The sequence below is a fragment of the Charadrius vociferus genome, unplaced genomic scaffold (genome assembly GCF_000708025.1).
Source record: "Charadrius vociferus isolate BGI_N301 unplaced genomic scaffold, ASM70802v2 scaffold187, whole genome shotgun sequence".
Taxonomy (NCBI): domain Eukaryota; kingdom Metazoa; phylum Chordata; class Aves; order Charadriiformes; family Charadriidae; genus Charadrius; species Charadrius vociferus.
This window is the reverse complement of record NW_009649180.1, coordinates 465,276-478,378: the sequence shown is the minus strand read 5'-3', so window position 1 is coordinate 478,378 and position 13,103 is coordinate 465,276. Positions and strand designations below refer to the sequence as shown.

Below are 13,103 nucleotides of genomic sequence, written 5' to 3'. Positions count from 1 at the left end.
TATGCTATTCTGAGAGGCCATAACCGTGGGGTAGGACAAATGATAAGAAAAAAGGCACGGAAGGACAAAGGCCAGATCTAAAGCCTGACTCATGCTGCAGGACGTTGGTTTAAAAAAAGACTTGCAATTCTGCCTATCTTTGCTCCTCTGAGTCACAAGGCACAGGCCATAACTGCCAAAAAAACAATGAGCATACTATGAAAGAAGATTTGAAAAGGAGTCAAATATTTCAGTTCTAATCAACTGGTACAATATAACACATCCTAGCCATTGAACCTTCTTTAGTTTTTGAATTGCACAAAGAAAATATTTAAAGAATAGATATGAGCAGATACATACAGATACATTAATTATGAAAAATGAGTTATGAAAATGATACACCACACATTCTATATGTGATTATGATCCAAGTGCAATTAAAATAAAATAATAAATAAATAAATCAGCTTTCTCACCAGATGGGTGAGAAATAAAATAAAATAAAATAAATTCATAAAATACTTATGCCTGTCCAAGAGAAGTGATGCCCTTTTACTCAGTGTAGATTCCTTGCACACGGTTTAAAATTTATGTTGTAATAACAACAAGCAATATTTCATACCAGAACTTAGGCATAAAATTTAATAGAAATCAAAGATTATGGTGTTTTAACTGCTTTTTGGAAATGTAGCTGTCACGTAGGTCTACACACCACCTATTAGTATCCCTTATTTCACCCCATGCCAGTACTAAAAAGTAGCCTTCGCCTATTCAGTATTGTACCATGTTTAAATACAAAGTCTGAGAGCTGCAAGTGTCCATTCAGCACTAAGGGTGAATCAAGAATAAATCCAGTAAGAGGAGCAGCATTTAAAAACTTAAAATTCATGTCAGACAGAAAATCTGTCTGTGTTCTGCCTACTAAGAAGCAAATTCTCAGGGAGTTTCACATAATTAAAAGTGAACCTCTAAATAATATTGTATTATTACCTACAGCAGCTTTTACATAACAGAACACTGGTAAGAAAGAGGAAACGGCCTCAAGTTGCCCCAGAGAAGGTTTAGATTGGATATTAAGAAAAATTTCTTCACTGAAACAGTTATCAAGCATTGGAACCAGCTGACCAGGGAAGCGGTTGACTCATCATCCCTGAAGGTATTTAAAAGATGCGTAGATGCTGAGGGACATGGCTTAGTGGTTGACTTGGCAGTGTTAGTTTAATGGTTGGACTCTCTGATCTTAAAGGTCTTTTCCAACCTAAATGATTCTACAAAGTTGGATGTTGAATAGAAGAGGGTTGCATCCAAAAAATGTTGGATTTTGAAAAAAGAATACATGCAAAGGCATTGTGAAAGGCATTCAAATCATATTAGGATTTTATATATATCCCACCAGAATTATTTCTTCTTCTGTCACAAGGTTGAAGAGGCATTATATCCTGGAATGACCAAGGGGCTGCAACGTGGATGAACGAGACTGGCATTGACTGCTGGATGCACAGTGATCAGAAAGGAACCAACGTATCTCTGTAGCGCAGCATGAACACACCTGTACATAAAAACTTGTACAATTCTGAAGGAAAATGTTCCACACAGTACGGGTTTTATCAAAGAAAAACATAACCAGCAATTAGGAAGACAATAAAGATGACAGATAATTGAAACTGAGCATCGGATTAACTAGGTGAGAATGGAGAAATAACCACTGGAGAGTTTTGAATATCTCAGAAATCTCACAAAGCAGTAGACTAAACCATTTTGCTCTTAGTCATCTTTGCTTATGAGGGACTACAACTCTTCTCTTTTGATTACCTAGATTATCATCTCCAGATATCCTGACTTGAGCGCGAAACCTCTTGAAATTGAACTTGACACTTAAGATACTAAATGGCAATTCTTTTCAGCTAAAATTCCAGTGATGCTACAATACTATTATTTTTAATAAAAAGAGCGCTCCTTACAGGATAATGCTGAACAAAATGCTGTGTACTACACCTGCCCCCATACAGCACACTTCCATCTGCTTTACTTTATAGAAGCTGATGTAAAAAGAAGGCAAAATAATTTCCTCGTATAAATCACTTATAGCTGAAACAAGAAAATGGCTTTAGAGAAAAAATTGATTTATATATTACAAGTTCTACTTATATGGAAAACCACATTTTTCTAAGTTTAAATACAGTTTTTAATTTAAAAGATGCATTATTCTATTTTTGATCTTTATCTGCCACCTGCTATATTTTTACTAGCAACAAACAAAAGAGCTGATAAAGTCAAATAGGCTGCTTTTCCAATATTTCAGCTTTTCACCTGAAGTGGCAACTAGGGAGATTTCATAAGAAAGCTTACTTATAAAATTGCCTGTGCAATTTTCAAGACAAGATAAGCTTAGATAGTTGGAACCTAAAATACCAAGAGAATTCTAATTCTTTGCCTTCATATCCCTTTATACATATCAAATTGGGGAAGTAAGATCAGTAGATAGATTTAGAGCAAACTGTTTTGTAACTAACACAAGCCTATATAAAATTTATGAACACAATGTACTGATTTTTTCAAAAAGAATTAAAAACTAAATGCTTCAGTGAAAAACCGCACTCCAAAGTTTAGTAGCAGCTTATTTAATGCCGCCCGGTGTTAAAAAGTTCCCTGAACAGAAGAAATTGGGAAAAGCAGCAGAAAGATCCAAACCCATGCACTTAAAGAGCAAGCAAAACCTGCCCTCAGAGCATCATTAGCTTTATTGGTAAAGACTTTCTGGCAGTCCATCAGGTGCATCACTGCAGTGCAAGTAGTAATGTAGGAGTCGATAACTTCAAAGACGCTTTTGTGATGCAGAGATATGTCCTTCCGTTTATGGACTGGATTTTCTCAGCTGTGTTTCTATTTTTATTTTATCACTCAGAATTTGATATAGTATGATACTAAACACTGCTGAAGGTGATAACGAGGTTGAATGAATGCTAAAGGTCTGGGGGTCAGCAGTGAATCAAGAATAAGCCCTGTATAATCTAGGCGTGGATACTATAAATACAAAAGTACTAGAGAACCTTAGGCATTCCACAAAATTGATATGAAACAAGTGGCAAAAAAATGTTTTATTGACTTAAGTCAATATTGTATGAAACTTCACCAGATGGTATAAATATCCTGCAGTCCAAAACCTCAAAAAAACCGTAAATAGTTTAGCTGGAAGAACATTTATCTCTATATCACAAATTTTTCTTCTTTAGATGTCACCTGACTTTGTATGGCAAATGGCAATTGCAAAAATTGACTAGTGGATCAAGGAACAAATTGAGGAGGAATCTATCATTGTTACAAACTATTACCCACCCAACTGTTACTCATGAAATGCCACATAAGCAGGAAGGTCAGAATTTTGCTCATACTGATATCCAAAGAATAGAAATGCAAGAAATAATCTTACCTAATCCCAACAGGTTTTTGGCCTATCAAGGGATGGTCAAGCAGTACAACTAAATAAATGCATTCGTGAAGTTTCCCCTTGTGAGTTTGGAATTATAAGAGTGAAAATCTTAAATCCTCTCTTGACTTTTTTTAGATTCATACATATAAAGTTGAGTGAAGGAATTGCCAAAAGATTATTGAGAGGGTAGGAATGATCCGGTTTATATAAACCTCCAGTCTCAGTTGAGTACGTAAGTTCATTCAGAGCTCCTTGATATGCAGTAAGAACAGCCACTATATGAACTTTCTAAAGTCTCACGTGTAATTCCTAACTTCTAATCTTTCTAGTGAGATCCCAACTATCTTTGCATCAACTTATATTAATTCCAGTCTCAACAGGATTTGGTTATGACTAATTCAGTCTTGCAAAAATGTCAGGAGGAACATGGCTAGTTTGGTTTGGTTTTTTTTAAATTACTTAAACTGTATAACGCATCTTTTCTTAATTCCACATAAACCAAGCACTAGAGAGCACACTAGACAACTGGTGCTGAATTAATGAGAGCTACCTCAGTACATTTAGCCCAGGGCTTAGAAGATGAAAGAGATCCTTTAAGCTGTGTTACAAAAGTTAGATGCTTAGAAATAGAAAAAGAGTTAAAGCTCAAAAATGGTCACAAGAAATCATAAAACCTATGTTAAAACTACCTTGCCTACAAGGTACTGTACAAATTAACATGCTATCTTGGAGACAAGACATTAAATCTTATTTTCAACTTGTCTTTCAGCTGACTTTTAAAAATTAGAAACAATTAATCAAATAAATAAAATTAATCTTATCTCTCACATTACCATTCAGGAGAGTGTGCAGTTTAGTTACACGCTAGTAGGTAGGCTCAGGAAAATCTGGAAAGCATCTGACTAATGATAATACAATGATCTTTTTGGACACTACAAGTAGCATTTTTAAATGCCCTCATGTAAAGGAGTACAAATGCCAGAAGACAATCTAATTGAATTACAGGTTTCCTTAGCAGTTCGAGGGAAAGCGTGTTCTTTTAGAACGTTATGCCCCATTCTATTAAAGACAAAACTGTACGGTTTGGGTAGCCTTCAGTTGAGCAGAAGGAACTTAATCAGGGAGTCTGAAAGGCAACTGAAACCACTAGAGAACACAAGAGCAGTCATAAAGTATTTAAACTGATAATAAAAAGCAGGGTAAAAAGAAAACATTAGTGTGTTTTTTCACATAATATCCATATGTTGAGAACATATTTTGATTAGACAAGAAGGGATCTGGAGAGAAGAAAACTACATAATATCTTACCAAAAAATGCAAAATGTTTGGCTATTAAGAGAAATTGCAGTGATTTATTTTTCAGCATAAATCCCATATACTTGATATGACTGAACACCATATGATATTACAGTATAACTGAATTAAATATGAGTGAAAAGTTAAAACGAGTTATTATAAACTACTTGAATTTAGCAGTCCATCTATACCAAAATGACATTCTGTGTTTCTGAATCACTGTTTGGCAGACTATGATCAGGAATGTTTATGGATTGATGTCCAGAAAAAACATGAAAGAGAACGTTAACGGATGATGACAATAAACAAATTGGGTATATCAGACGATGTAAATCCTAGCTGCTTATATTCCTTTGTACAATGCATGTGAAAAGCAAAAGTTTGGTTTATACCATGGAAATGTCTATCTGAAAAACATATGCTGAAGAATATTAATGGACCTTTAGAAGTTCTAAATATAACCACAAAAGAATACTAAGATTGTTTCATTGAAGTGAGGGTTGTCTATATGACTTCATGTTGGCAGACAAGGAGAAAGTGGTTATGGAATTCAAATTTCGGGTGTTTAAATGAAGATAATGATTACGTTTACTGTTCATGGAAAAAAACCCAAGAAAACAGAAATTCAAAATAATATATTATTTATTTAATATTTAAAAACACCAAATTTCAAAAAGAAGAAAGTGTTTATGAGCTATGTTAACCAACCACGGACTTACTGAACGGCAAATAAAAGACATTTTAATTGTAGCATTCTACTACTAGCAGCATGGTGGACATTTCAGTAATAATGGAGAAAAGGCAGAAGTGTCCCATATATATTTTATTTTGTAACTGACAAAAAGCCAAACATGTAACAATGGCATACTCGCCTTCCTAACATGACTAAGGAGAATGCTGATAAACACAACCATTAAGCCAGACATTTTTAAGTCATCGTGTCTGGCTAACTCACATCTGAAAGTTTTAAAAACCCACTCTATGGACAACTTAATGTTGGTTTTCAGTGAGTCTGACAAATAGTTTATAGACGTTCCAGAAATATTTAAGTTAATGTTATTTCCATAAGTTTAAAAGAAGTAAGCATAGGCCAATTAATCAATCTTAGACAAAACAAAGAATTCTACTACAAAGTAATTAAGTGGTCAAGATAAAGAATTATATTTATGTACACACTTCAGAAAAACATCCTATCCCATTAGCTTGTCCATTAAATGCCATGGTTGAGTGATAAAGCCTTAAATACTGATGTCACTTGCTCAGCATTACCATGGCACTCATTAAGTGCACCAAGAACCATTAAGTCTTGAAATTAATCTGGCATGTCTTCCTGGGAGTCTCGTCAGGGATGTGTTCTTGATCCTAAGTTATTTGATACTTCTATTAATATTCTGGAGGAAAAGTAATAGCCACACTAATAAAATCAACCGATGATACTAAAGGATGTGATGCTTGATAATGAAGAGGACACAGTAGTGACAAGCAGGACCTGGGATCACGTGTAAAGCAGGATGGCAACAAACTATATGCATTTGTTTATAGGTAACTATAAACTTAAGACTGGATTTTTTTTTCCACTAAAGATGCATTCTTGCTTAATCAAATTTTTCCTCTCAGGAGGGGACAGGATGAGAAAAGATGCAACAGGTCAAAGTAGTCCAGCCAGCGAGCCAGATAAACTAGGAAGCACTTTTATTTAAAGCAATATAACTGATACTAACTATGATATTAACTTGCAGCTCAACATTCAGAAAGTATGACTGCTTTTGGGCTAAGCCTGCCACTCATTCACACGGGAAAAATCAAGGTACTCCTTTACATATGGCCCCTCCAAATCACATTCAAATAGAAAACAGCATGAATTTAGGGTCAGTTTTCTATGCAGTGCTAAGTACCACTCACAGTAATAGACTGGGAACAGAAGACGACTTAAATTATCCAGTTTACTTTGAATTCAGAGCTATAGGGCAGCAAGCACACAGTTTCTATGAATGTCAGCTAGATGACGGGAGCTAATGACACTTGAGACTATTGTCCTTGTGTTTCTCCTCTGCTCCAGTGCCTTTTGGCTAACTTATTTGAATTATCAGTGGTGGAGAGAGAAGGAGAAGCATATTTTCATACTTGCGTGCAACAGTATTCATAAGAAGGGGCTGTAGATGTTATGACAAATACATATTTGTCACAAGATTACCTTTTGCTATTAATATTGTACCAACTCAAGAGCCTATTGTGCAATACCACTTTAACTGATACCCTGTCAAAACATACATGCTCTGTGAAAACTGAACTGATTAAAGTATCTTGAAGAAAGCAAAACATTGTTGTCTTCAATATAATAAAAATGTGATACTGTCCATTCAGTGACATATTATCGACAAATCACCAACCAGACTGAGTATTCAGAACTCTTTTCATTAAATTCATTCTGATACCTGTTTGAAAGCATTTGAAGTGTATGGAGAAATGTTACTGCACAGAAAAGTAGCGCATATGCACACATACATAAAATACAATTCTAGGAAATTTTACATAATTTAGCTTCTATTATATATAAAATAACTTATAATAAAAGTAAAATGACACAAAATGCTTTAAAGCTGTATAAAATACACTAGCTTTGTAAACAATACTGTAGAATTTGGATGTGTATTCAAAGTTTTCACCAATAGATGGCAGAAATGCACAAGACAACCAACAAAATCATTGCAAATGATTGCAAATTTGAGGTGCTAAGAAAGGGATAGTTTTGAGACCTGCGGATGCATCAAAAGACAGTAAATGATTATAAAATTTTGGAGGTCATAATTCTTCTCTTAGAATGGTATCCTTACAATTTAGTTACAGAGCACTACTTTGTGTCAGTGCAACTGAGGTACCGCTCTTAAGTTCCATTAAAATATATACGCTTTCCAAAAGGAATAAAGTATTCTGAAGATTCAGATATGGTTTCAGGCTAAGCTCTTCTGTAGAGGTTACATCAAATAAGTTTACAGGGTATTGAAACAAATGTTGTTTTCACATCACAGATTTTTAACTAAAACTTCATCTTGAAGCACACCTACTGGATAGACAGGAGGCATTAACACCATCAGCTTAACTATCTTACTAAGACACAATGTTTTTTTCTCCAAAGCCATCTATTTCTTTCCACAGAGGGAAACCAATTTCATTCTCCAACTCACAAAGATAGCTGAATGCCTGCCAGAGATGTTGGAAACAGTCTTCTCAGACCAGGAATTGATACTGAGACCATAAGCCTTATCCAAAACTACTTGAGATGTCTGTAACGGGACCTGGATAGAATTTGACCAAGGAATGGAAAAAAGGATCCCCTCTCTTCCATTACTATGGGAAACACCAGACAAAGAGATTTGTTCTCGATGCTGTGCATGTGTCTACGTTTGCATCTGTTGCCTTTTCCCCACTGTAAATCTTGAATTATTTTCTGAAAAAATAGCATGGCTTGAGCAGCAGCTTAGACTAAAGGGGACGTCAGAGAAGAAGGAGGATGAAAAAATCTTACTATTAATAGAATGTATTAGGAATCAAACAGTTTCTATCACTTGAAATTTTGTACAGTAGAATAGATGAAGCACTGAAAGCACATGGTCAGGAAAAGGAAAAGGACTGTTTAATAGATCTTTTCCATCTAAGTATCTGCACAAATGCTACTGATTCTAAAACAGTGTTGGAAAAATGTCAAGGGGATCTAGATGCAAATGAACATCAGTAAACACACTGATGTTTGTACAGTTTTAAGTAAAAGCATGAGAAATTTTTATACCGTCAAAGCAATGTATACCACTGAATTACAGAGTCATTAAAATTTTCTTCCCTTTCTCCACTCCTCCCCAATCTTTCAATAATATAGATAATTCCATGTGCCAGCTGTATTCTGCTCCTGTACTTCCTTTTCTTATGCTACCCTATGTTAGCAAAAATGATACCCTAGAAATCCTTTCTAAAGGATTTATCAAATCTAAAAATCTGGTATTTTGCAGGTTTAAAGTGCTGTTGTGCCTTCACCTGTAGATTAGACAGTGAATGCCCTACCATGCCAAGAAACCTTTTGATGGAAAAGCATAATCTATCTTGCATATTGAATTTTGTTTGCATATTGGAATCTAGGTGGAAGTTTAGATTTGAAACATTATCAACGAATACTGATGGCAATTCCATTTCTATACAGAGTTTTGAGATACAAAAACCATTTTATGACCAACAATGCAAAAGAGTACAGGGAAAGTGAAAGGCTTCACATACTAAGAGTTATTTAATACCCAAATGGTGACATTTCCGAACTAGCATAAGAAAAGGAAAAAAACAACTGGCTTTCCACTATAGTACATTAAAAGATGATACATTCAGACCACATGTCCTCTGCTATACTTCACATCTTTCTATCAGCATTTTGTGCTCCGAAGGCAAAGTTTATTTTTGATTTAGGATGGTTTGGGTTTTTAAATACTGTTTTAACTGTGTGTTCATACTTAGTTTAATGTCAGTTAGCTAAACCAGGACAATTCTTGTGGAATCAGGAATTCAGGGAGCCACATTCTGGTGACTTTCATTTTTTCTAGTACTTAGACGAACTCAGCAGAGCTGACTGACATGAATCAATAGTGAAATAAACTGGAAACACCCTGATGAACAATACAATCCAGACAATGTATTGTATTTGGGCTCCTAAATGATCTTGAAATTTAAGGCATATAGAGGAATCCTGCTTAATCAGTAAGAAATTCTTAAAGCACGCAAAGAATTATTGGGATACCCTGAATTCCGAATCTATTAAGTGATTATCACATTGCCTAACATTAAGCACTCCCTATTTACTTGCCTCATTAGGCTAACCTCCCTGTGATTCCTATTTCCACAGGGACATTGGCATAGAAACCAGAATTCGTGTTCTGAATCACCCTCTGCACAAAGATACATCACTCAATTACAAAAATCATATAAAAAGAAAAGGAAAACTAGACATCTAACATGAAGCTGTAAATAATATGGTCCAAACACCCTCCTTTCCCCTCCACTCATGCTCCCAATTCTGCCACTGTATTACCTACAATTATGTCCAAAAGTATTTAAGCTCCACAGGGAGAGTAAATTTTGCCATTTTTTTAAAAGGCATTTTCATTAATACACTTCAGTGTATTTGCTTAAAATACTTCATCACAGCATCTCAAAATAATAATTTGCTGATCTAAATTACAGCTATGTCAGAGACCCCAATAATTCACCTTTTTGAATTAGTGAATTATTTCACTAAGGATGATTTTCCTTAAAGTGAAAACCCCGTGGGAATAAACACAGTGGAAGCAGGTGCAAAGCTAAAACATTGTAAATACATCATTCCTAAGATGACTACGTAAAAAAAAAAAAATAAAAATCCATCCCTCAGCAGGTGATAAATGTCTCAGGAGGATTCCATGAGAAAGCAGGTAAAGTGGGACTATAAACAAGAAATCAAGAAAAAGTGATACTGGTGTAATTAAGAGTGATGGAAATCCTTTCAGCCCTATGAATAACTATAAGTACAATGCTTAACGCTGCCTAAAACCAACATAAATCTTGTAAAAACTATCCAGCAAAAACTGCTAAATGGGCAAACTCTCACATTATTCCTGTTGGTACTGCTAGTTAGTTTGCTGTGTCACCATAAGCCAGTCAATTATGCAGTCACTTTCACAATGGGTATTCATCTCAAATAATTATCTCTCTGCCTCATTTTCCTAATTTTGCAGTTTTGCTATTTTCTCATTTCATAGTCCTTTTCTATGGACCCTGTGATTCTAGTTTTTGCTCTTAGATAGCCTTCATCTCCAATGATTTCAATCTCAAAGTTCTGGGAAACTCTGATATGTCGCATTCAGGTGTGAAAATACATCCCTTTAATTCACATAACGCAAAGAATCTGGCATTGAGTTATAGCTAGTGAAACTGGCAATTCCCATTTAAGCATAAGCTTGGTTTTTATTTACGTACCTTCTTTTTTTATTTGATTTCCTATCATAATATGGAACTGTATGACATTTTCTCCTTCAAAAAGCATTACTTCATTTCACATACACAACAGAAGTATACAAAGACGACAGTAATCATGAGGATCTGTAGTGATCTTCTCTGGATGTTTTACTGCTTTTTTTTCTTTGGAATACTAATAACCACTGATGTATATATAGTATGAACTCTAACATGGTTATACATTTATTAATGTCTTTTCATACAACAGTAATTCACCGATAATTTTTGCATCTTTGCCCTTCTGTATCAAGTTGAAAATATTATAATACTATAAAAGACCATCTGTTACATTTTCCTTTCCATGCGAAACATTTAAGATGACCACTTTCTTCGGAGTGCCTGTATTTCTGGAGAAACGGATTGTCAAATTTTGAAGTTTCGTGTTGTTGAAAGATGTGGCGCTCACCAAGTATGCCATTTTTAGGAAGTTTTCCCTCAATGAAAACTCCCAAATTTTAACTTTAATTTTACTTAACTAAAGTCAATATACAATTTGTACAAGAAACGTCATATGCCACATTATGGGTGTTCTTGAATTGATTTATTTTGTCTGCTCTGCTTCATTTTGTATTCCCTTTTACTTGTGGCGTATTCTTTTCTAGTGCATTCCTAGCAGTTCTACACAGCCCAGTAAGTGTTTAAACAAATCTTCCAAATCTGTTGTTTCAGTGGACTTAAAATTTAGCTATAATGGCTTAAAACATGAAGAAAATTTGTTGATTTCATTGTTGACAATGATTCATGACAATCCGGTTCAGTGAATAAATGGTGTGGATCACCTGTTCAGGTTGTAAGCTGAGATACGTACATCAAATTCATAGTTAAAAAAAGAAAAAAAAAACAACAACAAAAATACCAGCCTCCTGTTACACAGTACTTCAAACTGGAGTTCACCACCACTTAACAGTAGGAGATTATATTAATGAATCAAGAACAAAATGGACTTAGTAACTGCTTTTTCTGACATAACGCACCTGCCTACTGAAATAGCAAATTCACTGTAAAAACAACTTTGGTAACATTCTTTTGCTTATGCGTTGTCACACGATGAAGAAATTCTCCATCAAAATGTGCAAAGTTTAAGTATTTTTATAACAACTATTAAAAGAAAAAACTATTTTACTTACCAAGCCAACTTCTGTTTAAATAGACTGACACAAACACTGGAGGGACCGTGAAGAAATCTACTACTGAGTTAACTTCTAGCCAAAACCATAGCTTGTCATTGGCTATTATGAACTGAAAAAAAAAAAAAAAACCCAACAAGATGGGGAGGGATGAAAGAATTGGATTATGCTGATAGTGGTTGCAAGTATGTGCAATATTTTCCATTCTAAAATATTAGACTCCAAAGTTAGTGGAGAATTAACTGATGTTTTCTATCAGTCCAGACAAAACAAGTCTCACTGGAAAGAAGTCTGTATTGGGCATTGCTTGATAACCACATTGAGATTAAAATGAAAGGTCTATCTAAAGAGACAGATCATTTATATGATGACTTGTAATATCTGTGCTAAAAACATTTTCTCCACATTTATTAACAATGTATCAGCAATATTAGAAAAGTGTAGGTAAGTAGAAAATATTTCAATGTATATCACCTTCGCTCAGGCACACCAAACGTTGGTAGTAGTCTCATCATGTATTTTCTGTTCATAGGTCTCTAAATACATGATAGTTTACAAAGAGTCCCGCTACCAGTCACCAGCATGACTCCTACAAGGCATAATTCAGGACTGCAGCAGGACTTCAGTCCTTCAAATCGTGCCAGGGATGAGGTCATTTCTCTCTCCTGACTACGAAATCAGCCTAAGGAAACTGGCAAACTTACAGGCCAAGGACATCATAGTTTGAACTTGCCTATTCATCTATGTGCTTAAATAAGGTCAAACTACTATTCATTTTCAAGTAATAATTAAAACACATGCTTTATACAAATACGAAATATAAATATACAAATAAATTCAAAATTTTAGTGCATAACAAAGATATTTAACAGAGTGGTTTTACTCACATAAGACTTCAAACCTGGACTAACGTATTTGTAAACAGTGCTTGTATTTTTTCAATTACAGACAATATCCATTGTCTTTCTTCCAAAGCAAATACTGACATTCTCTAACGATTCCATTCACTTAATTTCCTTGCTTTAGAATTACTTTAAAACTTTAACAGAAAACGTTTACACCAACTTTGCTGGAATCCCAGATAAAATATTGGAAAGGGGACTCTACTGATGTCAAGAATGTTGAAATCACACTTAAAAAGAAGACAGACAACATGAGCAGCATTTGCCTCAGAGAAGACTCAAAACCAAAAATAAATTAACATTTTGGTAGCCTGTATTACTCAATATCAATGCTCCAGC

General features: G+C 34.7%; 1 protein-coding gene across 18 annotated transcripts in view; it reads right to left on the bottom strand.

The window, feature by feature from the left end:
• Positions 1-13,103, bottom strand: part of KCNMA1 (potassium large conductance calcium-activated channel, subfamily M, alpha member 1) — a 502,219-nt gene that overhangs the window by 184,433 nt on the left and 304,683 nt on the right. For all 18 annotated transcript variants that reach the window (XM_009888636.1, XM_009888640.1, XM_009888635.1 and 15 more), the window contains exon 5: positions 11,863-11,974. In XM_009888636.1, coding sequence (XP_009886938.1) covers positions 11,863-11,974 — 112 coding nt within the window. The remainder of the gene's footprint in view (positions 1-11,862; positions 11,975-13,103) is intronic.